Source organism: Perca fluviatilis, chromosome 1 (genome assembly GCF_010015445.1).
Source record: "Perca fluviatilis chromosome 1, GENO_Pfluv_1.0, whole genome shotgun sequence".
Taxonomy (NCBI): domain Eukaryota; kingdom Metazoa; phylum Chordata; class Actinopteri; order Perciformes; family Percidae; genus Perca; species Perca fluviatilis.
In genome coordinates, this window is record NC_053112.1 from 21,971,562 (window position 1) to 21,994,683 (window position 23,122).

At 40.3% G+C, this 23,122-nt stretch overlaps 1 protein-coding gene across 6 annotated transcripts in view; it reads left to right on the plus strand.

Moving 5' to 3' along the window:
* LOC120544766 (myosin-10) overlaps positions 1–23,122 on the plus strand; it is a 104,837-nt gene extending 81,715 nt beyond the window's left edge. For 5 of the 6 annotated variants that reach the window (XM_039778722.1, XM_039778919.1, XM_039778990.1 and 2 more), the window contains 13 exons: positions 12,308–12,460; positions 13,026–13,274; positions 13,555–13,767; positions 14,265–14,477; positions 14,662–14,823; positions 16,413–16,541; positions 16,729–16,817; positions 17,258–17,381; positions 17,518–17,607; positions 18,195–18,313; positions 18,908–19,016; positions 19,134–19,306; positions 20,144–20,291. In XM_039778722.1, coding sequence (XP_039634656.1) covers positions 12,308–12,460; positions 13,026–13,274; positions 13,555–13,767; positions 14,265–14,477; positions 14,662–14,823; positions 16,413–16,541; positions 16,729–16,817; positions 17,258–17,381; positions 17,518–17,607; positions 18,195–18,313; positions 18,908–19,016; positions 19,134–19,306; positions 20,144–20,291 — 1,971 coding nt within the window. Of the gene's footprint in view, positions 1–12,307; positions 12,461–13,025; positions 13,275–13,554; positions 13,768–14,264; positions 14,478–14,661; positions 14,824–16,412; positions 16,542–16,728; positions 16,818–17,257; positions 17,382–17,517; positions 17,608–18,194; positions 18,314–18,907; positions 19,017–19,133; positions 19,307–20,143 lie in introns of all 6 variants that reach the window. The other variant, XM_039778842.1, reaches the window with a different exon arrangement.

Genomic DNA, 23,122 nt, shown 5'->3' on the forward strand with positions numbered 1-23,122 from the left:
CGCGGTGTTTGCCGATTACTGGCGAACGATTCATCCCAGCTGGACACAAACCGGCAACGGTGTGCTGCACCAGGCTGGTCAAGCTCAGGCTGGTATAAAATGTAGAGCTTCTGGTTTCAAACAGAAGTCAGCTGGTTGAGTGAGTTTAATCAAACTAGTAGAAATAAAATGATCCATAATGCATTTATTGACACAAACTCTCGAGCTGGTGGAAATGGCAGTTACAGGGAACCAGCCAAAAGGGAGGTGGTTAGGTTGGAGAGAGATTGGAAGAGAGGGGAGTGTAGAGAACAAAGTTGAGAATCAGAGAACTACTATATAGGGAAATATTTGAAGGAATGTTATGAACATGTAAGATAAAAATATGTATATTTATTATTAATTAATTTTGTATTGATGGGGAGAAAAATTTATTAATTTAGTATAAAAACAACCCAATAATAATGAAGAAATTAATTCCAAATATTAACAATTATGTTTATAGCTAAAAACTTTCAGTGTTTGTAGGCGCAGGTTTAAATTGTAGTCTTAAATTGAGCTAATGTTACCACATTTAAAAGAAAACACTGTTACACACAATGATGTTCAATCCCCATCCTGAACACACCACACTCTGGCAGGCATAATGCCTTTACCATGTGCAAACATGAGGGTGTGTTTTGTTAGGTCCAGGCCTCCCCTACATTAGTGAGTTTGAAGCGTGGTGTGAACTCAAATATCAACTGAACGGATAAGAGCACGCTGACATGCACAAGCATCTATACCAGTAGGTGGCAACCAGTTCAGAATAAAGAGCCACAATAAAACACGCACCAGCAGCAAAAAGCCACACAACACATGTAGGTCCACATTACAATAGCAACCATGACCTCCATATCTAATGAAAGTCATAATACATAGCAAGAGTTTTCAGTTTTTTTCTACTTAGATGGACTCAGTGGGAAACCTGACAGTCTTTGTTACCACAATCCTTTTAGGTCTGATTGTACTGTTGTGGCCACTCTTTCACTCATTTGTCACTAGAGGGCTTTCAAACAATCTGGACTCCTTCAGCAGTGAAAGGGTTAATATTGGAGGAAGGTGATCTGGGGCTGCTTTGTTTTCCTTGAGCTGCAGAATCTGTCCATAAAAAACTCCCTGCTGCTTATTTTTTATTTTAAAATATATTGTCAGATGTATTCAAGTGCTTTTTTTAACCAATCTGAAATGTTTCAAATAAAATTAAAAAAAAAAAATCCACCTCAATAACACATCCACCACAGTAAGAGCTCTAAAGGGAGAAGGCACCAGAGCATAATGGCTCAAAGAGCCACAGGTTCGCCACCCCTGATCTATACAGATATTTTGATGAATGTTATGAACATGTAAGATAAAAATATTTATTATAATATTATTAATTTTTCCTAATGAGGAAAAAATGTATCCATTTAGTATGTACACTTGTCATTGGCTTAATTTTGGAGGAAAAAACTAACTAATAATAAATTAAAAATTAAAAAATAATTATTTTATTTCAGTAGAGCCAAAAGCATTGCTCGCTTATATGCTGAAAGGTTTCAGGGTTCGCTTGGTTTCGATCACGCTTTCTCAAATTGAGCTACTGACTGCTTAAAAGAAAAACACTGTTACACGACAGCATTCAAGTCCTCATCCCACCACTTCCATCCTCCACTCTCACAGTGGCCAGTATGTATACCGGAGTCCCATGGTGTCACCCCTCCCTCACAAGCTGTGAACTCTCAAGGCCAGATCTTCACCGCATGGACGAGAGCAGGCTGGAGTCATGGATCAGGGGAGAGATGGTGAGTCTAAAATTGATTTTACTCCATTTAAACCGCTTACAACCCTGTTTAAAATAGATTTTGTAATTGTTTTCACAGTAAAGCAACTCTTATAGATACATTTGAAAATAAAATATTAGAAGGCTAACTTATATCTTGTCAGCCAAATAAGTCTAATGCTAGCTAGTTTACGATAGCTAACATTACAGTTTATAAACCAACACCATCTTAGTTTACAGTAAATTGTCGTGTCAAATGGAAACCTTAGTTTAGGCAGTAGAGGTGTGGTCCTCAGGACCAGGTAGCATTTGTAAGTGTACATGGACCTTTACATTTTGGCAATCCTTTTACCATACAAGGTGTGTGTGTGTGTGTTGGGGGGTTTAAACAAAAGTATAAATCAAGAGATGGTGTAGAATGTTAAATGCACTGATACTGAGCTGAATGAAGTGTACTGCAACATGTGTCTTGCAGTCAGAATCAGATAGTGCAGTGTGTGTGGAGGTGGGGGGTGGTGGAGTGAGAGGGAGTGGTGACTACAGAAGGAGAGGGGGGTGGAACCATTTTCTCCAGAGAGATAAATATGTTGTACTTAAAGATTTTCCCATAAAAACCATCCTATCATGTTTTCTGACTAATATTTGACAGTTTTGTAGTGTTAATTGGTTTATAAGCTTGTATTGTAATCTGTATATTTATTTATTACACATTGAGCATTAGTATGGCTTAAGAAAGATGTATAATGTTGAAAGCCCTTTAGACTCAAAGTTTTCATTATTTGTCAGACACAATGGAAATATAAATTTTGTAGCTATTAATTTATTGAAAATAATGGACATACAGTGTTATACTACCTCTGATGGTGATGACACCGCACTCGCCTAATCTACTGTTAATAAAACTGGAGAAATGCAGCTACAATGTGTGACTAATATGATATGACTTGCAGGAAGAAGATTTGACAACCATTCATGATCATCGGACAGCCCCTTTAAATTCTTTCAGTGTCAGTAAAGTGATGATTAGGGACAACTCGTAGAATGAATTTGCACTTAATGATCTTTTTTGGTCATTTTGCTGGTACACATTAAATATCTGCTATAGAATGTTTGTTTGGAAATATTGTCATGGAAATCAGTGTTGGTTTGGTGCACGAGACTCAGAAAGTTGATGTGTGTGCATGGCAAAGGCTCGATTTTAACGAAGTATTCCACCTGCAGTTTTGTTGGATAAATCCAACTTTTGTGAGTCTCATGCAGGGTTATCTCTGCCATTATAGAGCTTAGGGGCAGCCAAAGCATATAAACATAAAAACAATTTGGACATCATCTGGACTGCAAACATAGACTGTATAGAAGCCGATAAACAGGAGGGGCTCCTGCTTGTTGTCTTCTGGACACGTGCTGTATGATGGACACAAACAGTGTTACAACCACACACACACAAAACATGCATGTTGCACACGCAGCCCCAGGTACAGCCGCACATTAGATAGTGTGTGGTGGAAAAAGAGAGGGACTGTGAGTATAAAGTTAATAATCATTTGCATAATAGATGTGAATGTAGAATTTTAGTCTGTGTACAGTATATCTGTTGGTAATTGCTACAACTCCTCAAGACCAAAGCCAAGTTCCCGTCTCCTGCTTTGCTACCTGCTGGTTTAAAGTGAAACGGTTAGCCAGCCCGCACAGAGCTAGCGACAACTTTAGCTAAGGTTCACTCAACCGAACGGTTGACCTTTAAGGTTGGACAAGCTATTCTCATTTTAGTGACAAGCTCCTCCAAGTTTTGCTTCTAATGATCCTTCCCTAGCTGCAACCAACAACAACTCGGCTAAGCTTTTTTGAAAAATAACTGTTTAATGACATCACCAATATGCAAATGAATGTGTGACGTCATTGCATCTAAGCGCCTCTGAAATCTCAGGGAAAACCCTGTCATGCACTGTCACACATCAAACAATGCAATGTATGAAACATCCTCAACATTCTATGGCTGCCATCTTATAGTTTACCAAATGAGATTACCCCATGCTCTATAACGCTTCAATTTGATCTATTTAAGTTCTTGTTGTAAACATATTTATCTCCTGTCATATCTTTACTAATGACTATAACCCCATTAACACTCTCTGACAGTGCCTTGAAGAAATAGATACTTGGATGTCACAGAACTTCCTCCAGCTTAACAAAAATAAAACTGAGGTGGTAGTTTTCGGAAAGGAGGAAAGATGCAAACTTTCTACCTTGCTTGAAAGGAAGGGCTTAATAGCAAAGAAAGTGGTAAAAAACAACCTTGGTGTCCTTATAGATAATGATCTAAATTTTTAGCAGTCACATTAAAACAGTCATAAAATCATTATACCTTCATCTTAAAAATATCAATAAACTAAAAGAATATATTTCAAAGGAGGATCTTGAAAAAAATCATACATGCTTCATTTCTAGTGGGATTGATTATTGCAATGTGCTGGACTCCCTAAAAGACTTTAAAACCACTCCAAATGGTACAGAATAGTGCAGCCAGGATCCTTACTAAAACAAAAAGAACAGATCATATTACGCCAGTCTTAAAGTCCTTACACTGGCCCCCAATTTAATACAGAATGGAAATCTAAGGCACTTCTGTTAGTTTTAAAGTAACTAAAGGGATGGGACCAAACTACCTGCATGACATATTCCAACAACATTCTCAACCAAGACACCTTAGATTAAAACATTAGCAACTACTACTGAAACCTACTGTCAGAACAAAACAGGGGGAAGCAGCTTTTAACCACTATGGTGTCGATCTTTGGACCAGCTTCCAGAGGACATAACAAAATCTGAACTTGGAAATTGAGATTTTCACTCATAGAAAACATTCTCACAACCTTGATCTGAATGTAATAACACTAATTCACAAATGTGTAGATTTATTTTACCATAGATACAATGACAGTAGCAAATTTGTAATGCAACGTTTACTGATTTTTATATATTATTATTATTTATATTAAACAATGATGGGTAAATGTTGCATTACAAGTTTGCAGCTATCATTGTATCTGTAAAAATCAATCTACACATTTGTGAAATTCTTTGTGTGAATATTTTTCAATAGGTGGAACATTTTCTCTCACGTTTTGCACCATATTTACCTTCATAGTCATAAATTACTGCGGCAAGGCAGAAACATTAGCTATTTGTTTACAATGTTGTTTTCCTGTGTATGTATTTTTAAAGTGGAAAATGTAAACAGACCAACAGCTACCTGTAATGACTGCCTATTACTGCACCCTCAATAATAATGTGATCATCAGCTACAAGTTTATGAGAAAAGTTCAGCAGCATCATAATTCAATTCATTTTTATTTATAGTATCAAATCATAACAAGAGTTATCTCGAGACACTTTACAGATAGAGTAGATCTAGACCACACTCTATAATTTACAAAGCCCCAAAATTTCCCCAAGAGCAAGTAGTTCACAGTGGCAGGATAAACTCCCTCTTAGGAAGAAACCTCGGACAGCACCATAAGAAGAGCTGTAGCTAGTAACATTAGCATTATGTTTTATTATGCTTAGCAACTGTATTTATTCAGTCACAGCATTCTTGCCATAGGCCCTCATACATGTTATCGGTTCATTATGGCTGCTGCTTAAACTCACGCCGTAAGTCAACTAGCCTGCAACACAAATCAAACAGCCTACCTTTCTGTCATGCCAATGTAAACTTCCTACTTTTCAAGCAAACACACCTAGCAATCTCTTCCTCTCTCTGCATCATGTTTTTATTGAACAACATGGCATCATGACTGGCTTAAGGGGCCATGGTGCAGGATGATCCAGTATTTAGCCTGAGTTGTAGGTTTCATATTTTTTCCAAGTAAGGTTTTGTTTGTAAGTCATTGTATTGTAGATTTTGTTTTATAAAATCACAGTGTTGTACATAATCTCAAATAATAATAAGCCTACATGAATCCCACTATAATATGTCACATTTTCATCATTAGGTTAATCTGGAAAAAAAAATGCTTGTTGGGCTTTATCCATCATCATCATCATCAGTGTCAAAGATTACAGCTTTTAAAAGGTCACCAAAAGGTAGAGTCAGTCAGTTTAGCAGGTTATACTAGGTAACGCGTAGATGTGGTGCATAGTAATACTAATATGGAATGTAGTGGGAGAGGAATTCTAAAATAAATTAGTTTTAACAGAACAATTATCAATAAGTAAATGGCATACATTTATTTTAACTAACAACAATAATTGTTTGCTTTGTATTTAATCCCCAGGAAATGGACCAGAGCTCTTCTGACTCTACAGTGATCCTTGAACTAAGTTCCCGTCCCTGAAAAGGAGGACATAAGTGTTCCTGAACTCAAGAGAGCAGAAAGTGTATTTGTAAGTTCACATACAATCCAATGCACAACTTGGTCTGACAATAACAGTAGGTGGGGAAATTGTATGGTTTTAACCTGTTAAGTCCGGACGGACCTGGTACCGGTTCCACAGCACTAAGTGGTCGCAGCTATTGTAAATTTGTGCTTGTTTAAAACTCTAGCTTAATCACAGCCAAAACATCTTAAACTCTAGACCAATACTTTTCTTAGCCATTTTCAGAAAATATACAAATTTGGCTCACTACCACTGATGGATTGGGGCCTACCCTCCCGGTACTTAAATTTGGTATTTAATGATATGGCATTTTTCTGTAATCAATAGTATTAAAGGAGAACTCCTGGCAATTTTTACAATAATCTTGCTATACCTACTGTATGTGTGTACCGTCGATAGCAAAAAAATGAGCCGATTCGGGTGCTAGCAGCACGGAGCTAATACAGCTAACACCCAGAGCTCTAACTCAGCTAAAACGGCAGTTTTGGGGCATAAGATAAAGAGGGCCTTTGTGCCTCTTAACAGACACAAAATGCAATTAAAACATCTGTACAACATGAACAGGGCCCTTACATGACAACAAGATGCATTTAGCAACTTAGCCATTGTTTAAATTCACCAAACCTGTTAGCTGCTAGCTGCCGTCTGGGATGAGTGAGTGTGTTCAGCCAGGCTCCGTAATAATCATCACGCAGCAGTTCTGTGTGTATTTGTAGTATATATATCCATTTTTGTGTGTTGCGTTGGTGAGTTGAGTCTTGCCAGTGTTGATTGTTGGGGGTTTCCTTAGCCGGGCTAGCAGGCCCCGGCGCGGCCCTGCTTCTGCTTCCCCTGCTCCTGGCTTACCAGGCCGACAACAATCCAACGAGCCACTGGTCTGGTGGATGTCCTCCAGAAGACCATTTAAGCCTCGCTGCAAAATATTTTATTTCCCACCTCAAAAATGTAGTAGTAGTACTGTAAATGTACTGTAGTGATTATGACCATATTAGTGACTATGTAACTACATGGAAACGGACCAAATTATGTTTGCCTTGTACAGTAAAATAGTGTGCTACAGACGCCAAGTCCCGTTTGAATTAAGTTGTAGCAGGAAAAGGTAAACAGTGTGCAGGTTGGAGGAGCGGTGGTGTGAAGAGTGAAGAGCGGGAGGCGTTTACAAAGGAAGAAGCTTGGAGTAATGTAACTATGGAGCTAGAGCTAGCCTTCAGTAACGCTTATTACTGTACAAGAAACAGGCATCATTTGGCCCGCTTCCATGTAGTAACATAGTCACTAATATGGTCATAACCACTACAGTGCTCAATTACCTATTTTGAGGGGGAAATAAAATATAAATTTTATCAACAAAGGCTTGAAATGGTCTTCTGGAAGACCTCCACCAGACCAGCCGGCTCACTGGATTGTTGTCGCGTAAGCCATGGAGGGCAGGCAGGAAGGAGAAGCTGGGCCCGCCGGGCCTTCTAGCCGCCCGCTAAGGAAACCACAACAATCAGCACAGACAAGACTGCTACTCACCAACGCTAGATGGATCACACACAAAATGGATATAAATGCTACAAATACACAGGGGAACTGCTTTGTGATGATTATTACAGAAGCGGGGCTGAACACAAATGCATCTAGTTGTCATGTAAGGGCCCTGTTCATGTTGTACAGACATTTTAATTGCATTTTGTGTCTGTTAAGAGGCACAAAGGCACTCTTTATCTTATGCCACCAAAACTGCGTTTTAGCTGAGTGGGAGCTCTGGGCATTAGCTGCAGCAGCTCCGTGTAGCTAGCACCGCATTTGACCCTTTTTTATTTTTCGGTCAGTACTCACATAGGTATAGCAATCAAGATTAACGTAAAAATTGGTTTTGGACAATGATTTACAAAGACAAAGGTAATTGTGAATTTGCATGTGAGCTTAACTAAAAGGGATCTGGTCAGCTATGTACAAATGTCTCATGTTATTTAAGTAGTCCTATGTGATATAAAGCTGATTTTGTAGTAAGTAAATGAAACCGGTACTTACTTGCAGCCAGATCAAGGCTAAAAGGAGTGCAATACCAACCAGGTGGTTGGTAGAGCATTGCTTGGGTTTTGCTAAGTAGTTGTTAGGGACTTATGGGGCTGAAAAATTAATCAAAAATATTATCAAAATCACATATTGGCCAAGTGCAATATGTAGATTGAAGAAACAGAGATGCCCTGGCCTACAAATCATGTTTTTCAGATATAGGAAAAAAGACCCCAACAAAATATTACATCATCATGAATTTTTACTTTTTAAGTAAAATGTATATTGTGACAAAAAGAAAAGCTTTTATTTTTTTTCTCTCCATATAGAGACGGAGGTATTTAGTCCCGCCCCACCAGGGGACAACAGAAACATGAGTAATCAGCAGGAAGAATGGGAAGACCGGAATCCTGACACTAAACTAAAGTTATGTCCAACATTACCTGTGTTAGCTTACCTTACAGACTGTAGATAGTCTAAAACTGACATTTGGATATTTGACTTGTTAATAAAATGCTTGCTGCAAACGTAACATTGGGCATATTGTTAGCTTAGTGTCAGAATCCCACAGTCTAACCATTCTCTCTGCTGATTCCTCACGTCTATATCCACTTTAGTCATCATAAAAGCTCAGTTTTTCGGTTCCACAACTTATGAAAACTTAGGTTCTGGGTTCTATACATTGTTGGTAGTAAATATCACCACACGGCAGCTTTTAGGAATGTTTCGGTTTGCCAGCAGACAAAATTGAAGATGAGGCACCTTCATCCAATACAAGTCGATGGAGAGCAGAAAATGTTTTCCTCTCTGGTGGGAGTATGACGCGATGTGCTGTGTCTCTATTGTGCAGCCCTAGGTGGTTATGAGGTAACATCTAGCAACCATCTAGTTGCCATCTAGTCCCCTTGTAACAACCACACTTTTACAGTTTTTTTTCAGTCTAAATGACTTATTATTATTATTATTATTATTATTAGCACGACAATAGAAACCACCTAGTTACTACTGTCCAGACACCCATCATTTTAGATTTTTAATCTTTAAACTCTGCAAGCAATTTTATATTGATTGGCCTTACTTCTTTGTCTAAGGTTCATCAACAATGGCGAGAAAGAAGTGGAGCACCGAGGAGGTCCAGGCTGTGGAGAGCAATCTCATGGACAACATCAACTCTGGCAGGGTTCCTGGTAAAGCCCAGTGTGAAGCATCTATCAAGGGATCCTCAGAGGTGCTTAGGGAAGAGGAGCAGGCAGTTAAGTTCTATGTGAAGAACCGCATTGATACTTTAAAGCGTCTAGAAAATAACCAATGGAAATCTAAATTGTAATCACTGAACATAATTCTTTTTTGCCATCTAAGTACTTCTACAATCCCACAACTAGGTACAGCGCTTACTTGAATTCAGCTCATATCTGAGCATGCAACGACATTTTATTAAGATTGTTAAAGCTCTTTTGTTTTCAAATTTAATATGTCAACATGCTCTGACTATTATTTCATTGAGTGATGTCATTTACATTTTTATCCTAAAGAACATTGTGGTAGTCGGTCATGGGTGGTTGGAGAAATGGAGGTAGAGAGAGACACAGGTTGTAGAGAGAGTGAAAGGTTTGTAGAGAGAGACAGGTTTGCAGGGAGAGAGAGACAGGTATGTAGGAAATGAGAGAGACAGGTATGTAGGTAGAGAGAGACAGGTATGTAGAGAGAGACAGGTATGTAGAAAGGAGAGAGACAGGTATGTAGATTAGAGAGTGAGACAGGTATGTATATTAGAGAGAGAGACTATGTAGGGAGAGATAGATGGGTGAGTAGAAAGAGAAAGTGTTCCTGAACATTTTTTAAAATAAGAAACAGAGGTAAAGAGAGAGAAACACGTACAGGGAGAGAGACAGGTTTGTAGAGAGAAATCGAGGTCAGCAGAGACAGACAGGTTTGTAGGAAGTAAGACAATAAGGTGAAGGAGAAGGAATGATCATAGCAAAGAGCCAGGACAAATTAATTTGTATATGGATGAGTTGTGATAATAAAGTTAATCTGCAATGTAAACACCATTGCTTCTGTGGCATTTCCTGAATGAACCAGAATATATAAAGTACTACAAGTCAAAGGTTGGTTGGAACAATACCGACAGGAAACGAAGAAAAATTAACAAAACAAGTACAAGGTGCAGGCAACTGCTGTCACTCACTGTCCCTCAGTTTATGGAAGCAACACAGACTGCTGCCTGCTCACAGCTCTTAGTGTCCTCTCCCAGTAGGACTGGTAATATAATTTAATCTGAGAGCTATAGAAAACATTTTGGTTCTTATATATATTCATTGGAAATATAGTTTCCAAATGTTTATATATTTGACATGTTAAGTGAGGAAGTTTGGCTCTGTTTTAGGCTCACTAAGGGTGCAATCAGTGGACAGCCTTTGCTCTACAGGGAGCCAGGTTTTCCTTTGTCACCTGTTTTCAATGGCAAGGCTGTGCGCACTCAGTCTGTACTGTGCCGATCCGTAACCATGCTCAAATAATCTGCTATGGTGTCCTGTTGATTTAGAGCAACAAAACATGTAGTTTTTAAACAAAACTACATCATCTATTGGAAAATAGATGATGTAGTTTTGTTGCTTGTGGTGTAATCTAGTTGAGTTGTTTGTTATGTTGCTGATGCTTTGGTGGAACAGGTTTGTGAACTCAGTTGGGTAAACGGGTGTCCATTTTTGTTCATCTCTTGGCACTTGATAATATGAGAGGGGGTCACTATGTTTAGATGTGTCCAAAATTTAATTGCTTATTTTTGGTTTTAAGTTCTGATAAACTGGCCTAATTCTGCCTCTTTGCATTATATTTAGTTTTCCTCTTGACATGTAGGAGAAGCTTACAGAACTCTGCATGCAAGGTGTCAATAGTGTGTTATCTTATTGATTCAATTCTTGTTTTGTAAGTGGACCGGACCCCCACCTCGCTGGTATGGAGTGCACTTGGTTCAAACACACAACTCAAATGAGTTTTAGCCAAATTCTAATTGGCATTTTGTTTTTACATTTTTGTACAGCATACAAAGTCCTGCGTTCATTAAAAAGTCATTAAAATGCCCTTTACATTACTTTCAGTAGCTTTGTAGAACAATCTTGTGTCAAATATACACTAAAGCTTTTTGAAAGTAAATAAAAAAGCATGTATATTCTTTTATATGTTTATCAATGAGGGTATATAGGGTATAAATATGATCAGCGGTTTTATTGTGATGTCAGTAGTCTGGTGTTTGAGTGGAGGATAGGGCATAACAGGTCTGTTTGCGGAGCAGAGCTACTCTCTTTAAACCAGCTTGTCCACCCTTGCAGAATCAGAAAACAGTTAATTAAAAAAACCATTAAATGGCCAAAACAAACTTAAGACAGGCAAGAGGAGCATCAAAACATAAAAAACAAAAACCATGGAAGCGCCACCTGGTGGCTACTTTAATTATTTCACCTGTACTATACAACAACGAGTGATAAAAGTAAATATGTGGTCTTTATAGCTGAAAAAAAAATTATATAATAGAAGGAGGAGTATTTCAATGGAATGGGGGTATAAATATTGTAAATATTAAAAGAATTTGCCATGTGTCCCCATAGAGTTGGTGAATGTCAGGTTTGACCTTTATTTGTGAAATCCTAACATTTTAAGTGATTTTCAGGATCCCAGAATCAAAAAAGAATTTTTGGAGTTGAAACCATGTCTCTAGCTCATTTAGAAGTGGTAGTTTAGAAAGGGTCCCCATGTACATTCGCTATGTCATGAGTCCCCACCGGATAACAAAAACGGGTATGTGTGTGTGTGTGTGTGTGTGTGTGTGTGTGTGTGTGTGTGTGTGTGTGTGTGTGTGTGTGTGTGTGTGTGTGTGTGTGAGACAATGCTTCTTAACTGCATTGTTATGTATTTCAAAAATGTGTTCTTGGGAGCCCGGATAGCTCAGTTAGTAGAGCAGTTGGTAGAGCTGTCCTGTCAATAAAGGCCTAAAAATGCCCAAAAAATAATCTTAAAAAAAATGTGTTCTTGTTATGTGACACCTCACTAATCAGCTCATAACAGTCATAAAAGTTATAACAGGTACGTCTCCCTGATTATTATTATTCTTTTTTTTGTTTGATCCTCATTTCTGATGTGTAGGAGTTGCGACAGGAGGAGACGCGTCAGAAGCTGAACCTAAGCACCCAAATCCGCCAGCTGGAGGTGGATAGGAACACCTTGCTGGAGCAGCAGGAGGAGGAGGAGGAGGCTCGACGCAACCTGGAGAAACAGCTGCAGATGGTGCAATCTCAGGTACAGTCATTTTAACAAATGTTATTGGGTTTCAGAAACATGTACAGCACATAGAGACACATGTACTTAGATATTCGTACACATACACATCAGAAGGTGTCACAAACATATGAGGCAGGCACACCTTTCAGGTACCACTGATACTCGACAGAGTGCCAAGAGAAGGGCCAGGCCAAAGTTTCCAGCTGTTTACCAGCTGTGAACAGAGAAGCAGAAAAGCAGAAAATTAAAGACCACATAAATTGAATATCTGTTTGACTGGAGGTAGATGATTCAGTAGGGGACTGAAATGTTACAGATAAACTTCTGTTAAACAGTGAAAGATATGTTATATCAGTAGCTGAGATTGCTGTTAGGACAAATCACACAGCTCATTATTTCTAATATGCCCCATCTTTTCAGCTGTGTTACCACCAACTTTGCACATAGTGCTGCTGCTCATTTCGCCAGCACACACCACTGTGACACTAAAGGCCAAAATGACCACAAGAAGCAAAATGATCACTTGTTGAAATGTTGTATTATCTTTATGTATTCACTGATTTAAAATAATGCCTTCCTGTAGATGTTTGAGACAAAGAAGAAGCTAGAGGAGGACTTGGGATCAATGGAGGGCCTGGAGGAGGTGAAGAGAAAACTCCAGAAGGACGTGGAGCTGACCAGCCAGTGTCTGGAGGAGAAGACCATGGCCATGGACAAGATGGAGAAGACCAAGAACCGACTGCAGCAGGAGCTGGATGACCTGATGGTGGACCTGGACCACCAGCGACAGATAGTCTCAAACCTTGAAAAAAAACAAAAGAAGTTCGACCAGGTATGCTGGGCCGCCAATATGTTTTAGAAATGATAGATTGAAGGCGCCTGGATAGCTCAGTTGGTAGAGCGGGCGCCCATATATAGAGGTTTACTCCTCAACACAGCGGGCCCGGGTTCGACTCTGACCTGCGGCCCATTGCTGCATGTCATTCCCCCCTCTCTCTCCCCTTTCATGTCTCCAGCTGTCCTGTCGAATAAAGGCCTAAAAATGCCCAAAAAATAATCTTAAAAAAAAACGTCGGTGTTATTGAAGGCCATTGTTTATTTGTCTACACCAGCTGCTCGCCGAAGAGAAGACCATCTCAGCTCAGTACGCTGAGGAGCGTGACCGTGCGGAGGCCGAGGCCAGAGAGAAGGACACCAAGGCTCTGTCTATGGCCAGAGCTCTGGAGGAGGCCTTGGAGGCCAAAGAGGAACTGGAAAGGTTTAACAAGCAGCTCCGTGCTGAAATGGAGGACCTGATGAGCTCCAAGGATGACGTGGGGAAGAATGTGAGTGACCTTTGACCTCTTAAATGACACTGCAGAATGAAATCTTTATAAGTAAAGAAAAAAATAAACTTTTTTAAACCTTTACACCTGGTACTTCGCAGCACTACTATGTTTTTGTTTTAAAACGCATAACTTTTGCTTTGTTTACGCCTCACGTCCACACCACTAGAACCGCTCGTGAGGACGGAGATCGTTTTAAACGCCAGTTTAAAACTAAAATGTAGTAGTGTGGCTATAGCCTAAATCTATCTGGATTTTATTTACAGCTGAAATTAAATTATAGCTTCTAGCTCTGGCTTTGCCGTACCATACAGATGATGCTTATTAGATATGATTTATTTTATCCCTTCTTAGTCTGATCAGCCAGGATAGTTCCATTGTTAAGTACACAAATCACTCAAATCTCAAAATCCACACAGGGTTTTCCAAGGACTTTTGATCTGGCTCCGTACAGCCTGTTTTGCTGACGTTGTGGTTTCTCCCGATGCTGCGTGCAGGTCCATGAACTGGAGAAGTCCAAGCGAACATTGGAGCAACAGGTGGAGGAGATGAGAACTCAGCTGGAGGAGCTGGAGGATGAGCTGCAGGCCACGGAGGACGCCAAGCTGCGTCTGGAGGTCAACATGCAGGCCATGAAGGCCCAGTTTGACCGAGACCTGCAGGCCAGAGATGAACAGGGAGAGGAGAAGAAGAGATCGCTTGTCAAACAGGTACATATGTTTTTATTGTTATTATTATTCTTAAAATGCGAAACTTTGACCTGAACAATTCTGCTCACGAAATATACACATTTTCTTTCACAGGTCTGTTTTCATTGTAGAATGACAACATTTGTATTGAGTGCTGAAACATTTGGTTTAACCTGACATGCTGTGTGTTGTTTTACTCCACCAGGTGCGTGAGATGGAGGCAGAGTTGGAGGACGAGAGGAAGCAGAGAACTCTGGCTGTTGCCTCGAAGAAGAAGCTGGAGATGGACCTGAACGAGCTGGAGGGACAGATCGAAGCCGCCAACAAAGGCAGGGACGAAGCTGTTAAACAACTCCGAAAACTACAGGTACACACTCAACACACACACACACACACACACACACCACACACAGACACCTGTTCAGTGCATAGCCTAGAATCCTTTAAAGCTGCTTTTTAAAGGCTAACAGGTTTTCAACACAGGGCAGATATCTGTATTTATTACACAGACTTGTTGAATACTTGATTCGGCATTCTGCGGTCTGTTTTTCTTTCTAACAGATCATTGCTAAGTATAACAGGCCATTGCCATGGACAGAGTTTTGATCACAGACTCTGGCGGACCATTTTTAAATTAATAAAATAGTTTTTTAAATCAATATTTGTGCTCATACCGCTGATCAGCAAATCAAAGGGAGAGAGAGGGTGGAGGAAACGGGGATCGCTAGCAGCATTATTGGCAACATTGCAGCTCCATTTTTAGCTCAGTTACCGGGGCGACCTGGCATACGCCGGAGAGTCGTGCTCATTAGTAGTAAAGTTATCGTCCCAACCGAGACACAGGCAGGTAACCTCTGTATGAGTAGCCATGTAATAAGCCGTGTAATAAGCGGGATAACGTAGAGCGAGCCGGTCATTATTGCTAATTAAACCGGCTGATTCAAGACCTGCATCACCCTGTCAGGGTTCTAATTTGCGATAATGACCAGCTCGCTCTACGTTATCCCTTACATGAATGGACAGAGTAGACTATCAGATCAGTTTTCCAGGAATCGAAGAACATCATTGGTTAGACACTCTGTGCCTCCATGCTGTTAACACAATATTGATGGTGCAGCGCGAACATTTTTATTCTTTGTCTTACGTCTGTTGGGGGAAAAAATCATGTCTTCAGTCCCCCTACAGGTTGGAAGCAGAATTGTCCATTACATTACATTATGCAAGTTTGCCAGATCGGGGAGCGGATCTGTAGTTCGAATGAACTGGACAATGTAATGTAATGGACAATTCCGCTTCCAACCTGTAGGGGGACCGAAGCGGGAAAAGTTACTTAGTGTTGCTTTAAGTTTTAGAACTATAGCTCGCATGATGCTTTGGGGGATATAAACGGGAAGTATATTGTTGCCATGAAGTCAGTGAGTTAGCTGTGGCTACGCTACAATTTGAGCCCCATGTTTAGCCTATATTTGTTCACATTTTGGCAAATTGGCACCATGAAAAGTATGCCAAATTATCTATTAGCATTGTTTTGTTTGCATTGTACCCATGGATGTACATACAATTATCCCTGGATTACTTTCATACTGAAGAAAACTTAAAAATGTTATAAGGACCGTCACTTTTCCATGATTTCTAAGCTGATTTATGGACAGAGATAATGATATGTGAAAGTGTAAGCAACTCTTGAATCTAAAAATATGTGTATTATATCTGTGTGCTTAGATTTGAGTTGTGACTCAGTGCAAAGGGTTTTAAAGTAACTTAATGGGATCCATTGTTCCAACTGCTGACCATGTTGATAAGCCGGCCAAATCAATGGGCCAACCTGACTAACTTTGTAATTTTTTTTCGCTGGCATGCACCTGCACACCTCACAGTTTGAAAACCCCTGGCCTGAGCGGTCTCTTTTGTGCTGTGTCAGCCTTTGACTTGGTCCACTTTGTCTCTGTTCTGTAGGCTCAGATGAAGGACTATCAGAGGGAGCTGGAGGAGGCCAGAGCCTCCAGGGATGAGATCTTCACCCAGTCCAAGGAGAACGAGAAGAAACTCAAGGGCCTAGAAGCTGAAATCCTACAGCTACAGGAGGTCAAATTGATTGCAATGAAAATTGCTTTTAATTAGAGATAATCAAATTGTCTGACAAGAGCCGTTGATATCTTTTATTTACAACAAGCAAAGTGACTTATGGAAAGATTGAATATCAACTTTTTATCAGACTGGCCCGCTCAAACCAGATGGTCTCCGTACTGATCCTAATGTGTTGTTTGTGTAGGACCACGCAGCGTCCGAGAGGGCCCGTCGACATGCTGAACAGGAAAGGGATGAGCTGGCCGATGAGATCTCCAACAGTGCTTCTGGAAAGTCAGTGTCATCTTGTTTATACTGATTATGTTTTGGGCATTTTAGGTCTTTATTTATATATGACAGCTGAAGACATGAAAAGGGAGAGAGAGGGGGAATGTTATGTAGCAAAGGGCCGCAGGGCGGAGTAGAACCTGCGGCCACTGCGTCGAGGGGTAAACCTCTATATATTTGTGCCTGCTCTACCAGGTGAGCTACCCAGGCGCCCTTTAGACTGATATTTTAAAAATAAAAGGTACCTTTTCACACTTGGTCATCTTTTGCAAAAGTGGCTAGCTTTAGTGGAAACTGGTGAAGAGGTCACTGGACCTTGATCAAAAATTCAGGAATTCAGCAGTCAGTGTAAATCAGTAGATTGGTAATGTGTGTGTGTGTGTGTGTGTGTGTGTGTGTGTGTGTGTGTGTGTGTGTGTGTGTGTGTGTGTGTGTGTGTGTGTCAGGTCGTCGCTGCTGGAAGAGAAGAGGAGGCTGGAGGCTCGTATTGCCCAGCTGGAAGAGGAGCTGGAGGAAGAGCAGGGAAACATGGAGCTGCTCAATGACCGTTTCAGAAAGACCAACATCCAGGTAAACTGACTGCAAATGAGATAAAAGTAATAAGTATTGTCATGAACTTGTTTCCAAAATGGTAGATTGCTTCCATTAATGTTACGCAAGACAATGAACACACTCAAACACTCTCGCCGTCATCTCTTTTCCTCAGGTGGACAACCTGAACACAGAGTTGGCCGGAGAACGCAGCACTGCACAGAAGAGTGAGAACGCTCGGCAACAGATGGAGCGGCAGAACAAGGTCTTGTACACATTAGCATATATGATGTATAGTATGTGCTCATATGCATACAGGGTAGGGGTGCAAGATATATCGACTCAATATCGTTATCGCAATATATCGAAAGTGTCGCAATAAGTATGCAATATTTTGTTTATTTTGTGGAGCGCTGCGTCCCGTCCGTTGGCTGTGTGGCTTAGTTGTGTTCGATTTAGAGCCCGCTTGAAACGCTATAATGATCATGTTTCATTGGCCAGTTACTGTGCCACTTGCACATGTTAGTACACGTCAGCGCACGGGTCCACTACGTGACAAACCCTATGGAGCGTACCATGTGACGTGTGTGCATATTTCGACAGACAGTGTAAGTGAAGAAATACATAGAGACAACAAAACGGAACGAATCAGAGAAGCGAAAGAAAAGTTGTGTCCTGTTCTCTTCATTTATAGATTTTATACAGTACAACCAGTAAAACATGTCCTGTTCTGTAGACATGGTACACAGTTAGTAAATATACTGTGTATATATTTTTTTTTTTTTATATATATATATATATATATATATATAAAATGCTTATGATCCTGACCGTTACATATTATAAACGCAGGATTTGAAAGCCAAGCTGGCAGAGCTGGAGGGGACTGTCAAGTCAAAGTTTAAGGCGTCCATCGCTGCCCTGGAGGCAAAGATCCTGCAGCTGGAGGATCAGCTGGAGCAGGAAGCAAAGTAAGTGACTAAATCAATCATCATGACATAGACTTTGTTTTTCCTCAGTTTAGTTTGAACATGTTAAAAAATACAATTTAAAAAAAAATCGATAAATAACAACGTACATTTTTCAGCACAATCTTCCAGAATTTTGGCAAATTATTCAAATAAGGAATCCCCATGTTCAAAAAGGAGTAGGAAGAAGTAAAAAAAAAAAAACTTTTCTGGTCCTACCCACTTTTTCTATTTTTATACTTTAGTTAAATACAAAACAATTTGATGCTTCACTTATTTATATATGTATACATACACATACATGTACAGTATATCTACCTACACACACATATACACTTGCATACACATAGACACACATGCATACATGCATACACACATACATACATAGACACATTTTTTTCTTTTGCATCCAACTACTTCTTTTCCTTTTACAGTATCCACATCAAACCGAATAATAAGATATTAATGGTGGTAGATGGTGCTAGTGAGAGTCCTGTGTGAAAGATGTATCTGCTTTTGTTACATAAAGTTGGACTTGGCAGTAAACGCAGATAGTAATGAGCTATTGTCTTACTCGTTTCCGTTTTAAACATGCAGGGAGAGAGCAGCAGCCAACAAGATCGTCCGTCGGACGGAGAAGAAGCTGAAGGAGGTGATGATGCAGGTGGAGGATGAGCGTCGTCATGCTGACCAGTACAAGGAGCAGGTATTGACTCATGAGAAGCAAAGTGCCACTTCCTTTACTCAGGATGGTTACCCAGCCAAGCACCCACGACCTCTCACTGTCTCCGTCTGTCTCCCCACGTGTCCGCCCTCCCGTCAGATGGAGAAAGCCAACTCTCGTATGAAGCAGCTGAAGCGTCAGCTGGAGGAGGCGGAGGAGGAGGCCACCAGGGCCAACGCCACCCGCAGGAAGCTGCAGAGGGAGCTGGACGACGCCACCGAGGCCAGCGAGGGCCTCACCCGGGAGGTCAGCTCCCTCAAGAACCGCCTCAGGTACGTGTTAGAGAGGCCCCGTGTACTTCCACCAAAACGCTTCAAGAAAAATGAACTGTAGCAAGCACAACAGTGAAAGGTAATATTTAAAATAAATTGTGTTAATGTGTGCTCTCTTCATGACGCAGTCATACAGTATTGTGTATTTGCTGTAAGGTGTCGAGCTATTTTAGTGGCACTGGTTTCCAGTAATACAATTCTTATACATTTGTCTAATCTAAGTATTGATGTCTTTAGCTTATTGGCAAGGCTTAGCTAACAGTTGTTTGATTAAAGGAATAGTTTGAAATTTTTGGGAAACACGCCTATTTGTTTTCTTGACAGAAGTTAGATGAGAAGAACGACTCATGTCTGTACACTAAATATGGTGCTAGAGCCACGAGGTGGTTAGCTTAGCATAAAGACTGGAAACAGCTAGCCGGACTCAGTCCAAAGTAAAAACGTGTGTACCAACATCTTTAATGTTCACTAATCAAGAGGCATCCAGTTTGTTTAATCTGTACACAAACAGAAATATTAACTTTTGGTTTTACAGGGAGTTACGTGCTGCAACTATTTCACTGCGTCTGGTTACAGAATTTTTACATTCTCTGTATGTTTACGGATTACGCGAGCATGATTTACCAGAATGCAAATCAGTGAGCTCTGGAGGTGCTGGTAGGCATATATTTTTTTTTAAACTTTGAGTCAGGCTAGCGGTTTCCCCCTGCTTCCAGTCTTTATGCTAATCTGAGCTAAATCTGATCTTCTCATCACACTCAGCAAATTTCTCAAAATATTGAACTACTCCTTAAAGCAGCAGCGGTTTAAGTTGTTTTGTCGATTTGTTCCAACCAGGCGTGGCGGTCCGGTCAGCAGCTTCTCCTCCAGCCGTTCGGGCCGCCGCAACCTGAATCTGGACGGTGCCTCCGGCGATATGTCGGACGACGACGCCGACAGCCGTGCCGGCGACTTCAACGAGACTCAAACTGCCAACGCCGAGTAAACACAGAGACCCTCTCATTCCTCATTCTTCCCCCTCCCCTCGTCACTACCCACCTGTGACCTGCGCCCAGTTTTTCCCTTTTAAAAAACAAAATGAAAGAATAATATGATCCTAGTCGTCACCATCGTCTATATTCATTTCAAACCACTGACTGGACAGAAGATTGGGGCGACGAGCGTTTTTGGTAACGCTGTGCAGGTGCGCCTCACAAGCCCTTTTTATATCTGTTAACACTGCAGGGAAAATCCACCGCCCTCCCTGAAGTCAAGCCTCCAGTACTGGAGAGCCACAGGGGCTAACGGACTATTCTGCCTTACTCTGTTCTCCGGCAAGCTGCTAGTCCTGGCTCGTCTCTCGGCCATGTTTCATCTCATCGCCCTGACGTAACCCTCCTCCCATCAGGCGTAAAGTTATCTGCTCAGCTTATTGAGAAAGTATGCATAGGTGCAAAGTGCTTTTTATACATATGAAACTGTAGGTGGTGGCTGTGAAGTGTACACACATCAAGTAACGTATGTGAACGCACCCCGTACTGGAAATGCAGGACTACGAGGAAACGCGTTTCAGTCTTGTGTTGTTCTAAGTGTTCTGTTCACTAGTTGTGTAAAAACCATCTCATACCCAACACACCCCTTTCTCTCAAAACCAGAGTCGCCGTGGCCTTCGGACCGCCACACCGGCTGCTTTTGTTGCATGAGTCTCCTTCTGATGTACAAACTGTTTGTCAGCTTCTACACTACAGCACTCCAGGAACAACTAACATCTCGGGGCATGCAATACAACACAGACTCTGAATTGAAAGTGCATTGCTGTGGGGGGGGAAAAAAAGGTATAATTTTCTCTGTTGCTTCATCTCAACTTTTAATGAAGGAAAGCCTCGCTGGGTTTTAACTAGAAATCTCTTGGCTCACAAGGTTAACGTTTTGTATTGTTGACTATTTATCCTCTACTGTGTATTGGTGTGAGCTGTGAATGATGATGCTGGAACATAACTGCACAGCAAGGTGTTTGAATTTTTAACTTGAAACCAACAGGGGGAAAAGCTCTTACTTGAAGCACTAAAGTGACGCTCAGTCCATGTTTTCAATGTGACACTAAATGGTTAAACATGTTATTTAATTAGAAATGCAGGCAGATTGAAAATAGTCATATTCTCACTACATTTAAGTGTTTGTGCCAAGCCCCCGTTTGAATTATCACTACATTTGAGTCGCAGCGATGAAGCACCAGTTTTTCTGAAAAATCCTGCCGATCTATAGAAACAACTTTTCTTTTTTTTTTTTTTTCTTTCTAATCTGGCTGAAACAAATAATATGCTGTTGCACAATTTAAAAAAAAAAAATGTTTTAACTGTAAGGACTTGTCATCCATGACCACTGTTTTTAACTCATTTCACAAGTTACAACTCTATTTCCTAATTCATAATGGGAGACAACATTAAATATTTTTTTACATTGTTTTATATTTTCATACAAATTAAAACCATGGTAATTTTCTTGTGAAGTACAAAATAGGCATGGAGACTTCTACATTTCTGGCTAACTGGATAGGAATCTGGTTATAAAAAAAAATCGAAACAATCTCATTACAAGGTCCAAGAGTACTGGAGCTGCATCGATTTGGATCCTGTCCATTGTCAATCCGACAATGTTACAGGAGAACTCCACAAATTTAGCGTTTATTTGAAGGACTTCTCATCCACGCTAGCTAAAAAAAGGTAAAAGAATAAAATTATAAATTTGTGCAACAAACATTTTTTCACCCAGACGTTTAGAAGTGTCGTTGGGATTTTAGAAATATCCTCAGAAGAGCTGTTAAGGTGTTTTTCAGAGATCGCTCTATTAATTTTTCAGCAAAAACTCTCAGCTCTGAGACTCAAATGTAACAGTAAGATGATAGTGAACACACTGGGGCTGGTTTCTGAGTTAGAGCCTGACTCTTCAGTCTACTGACAGACCTGGTTAAGCACGTAGTATTCACAGGTAACGGGTTATCTGAAAATAAGGTTTGGTTCTGTCCTTGCAATTTTAGCCCAAGTTCCTTTTAATAGTGTTTTTAGCAAAGTGAAGTAAGGTTCTGTTTGGGAAAAACAGCATCCACCTTAAAAGTTAAACCACTACAGAGTGAAAACGACATGCCAGGGTGCCCATAGCAATCCTATCAACTTGGTGAGTCATGGATCTGCAGATTCGGATGGTTGTCTACAGCAGATTTATTTGGGTTAGGGTTACCCTTCTAACCCTTCTCCTAAATGGAAAATGGTATGTTTCTTTAAAAGTGCCTTAGACACTATATAAGAACATAAGCAGCCAATGACTTCATTACAGATGTGAAAAAGAGATGAAACCGGTACACCAAGATATTCAACACGTAATCTTATTTTTTCTTTTCTTTTTTCTTTTGTATTTTTGCTGTGCTTCATATCATATCAGCTCTGTACCTCAGTGTTCATAATAACCTCCTAGCTAGAGTGTTGGGTCAAAATCAGTATTCCTGTATTTTAACTCGGCTACATGAGAAGCGGAGCCCTCTGCAGCTGCATTTCCCAAAATTTATTTTTGTAGTAAGATGTATCTGTGTAACCACTCACAGGTGAAGCTTTGTACTGAATTTATTTTGGGAAAAGATGCTCTGTGCGGGATTTCATTTGGTTGGAAGCTTTAACATCACAAGTAGTTAACTCTTATTATTATTCATCTGTCTGTGGACAACAAGGCATTCAACTGCAAATACTCTCATCATATAATTTCTTGTATAGACCTACCTGTATTTCTAGACAGTAATTTTTTGTTTTGTTTTTGTAAAAGGAAAATAAAAGCATATTCATTGTA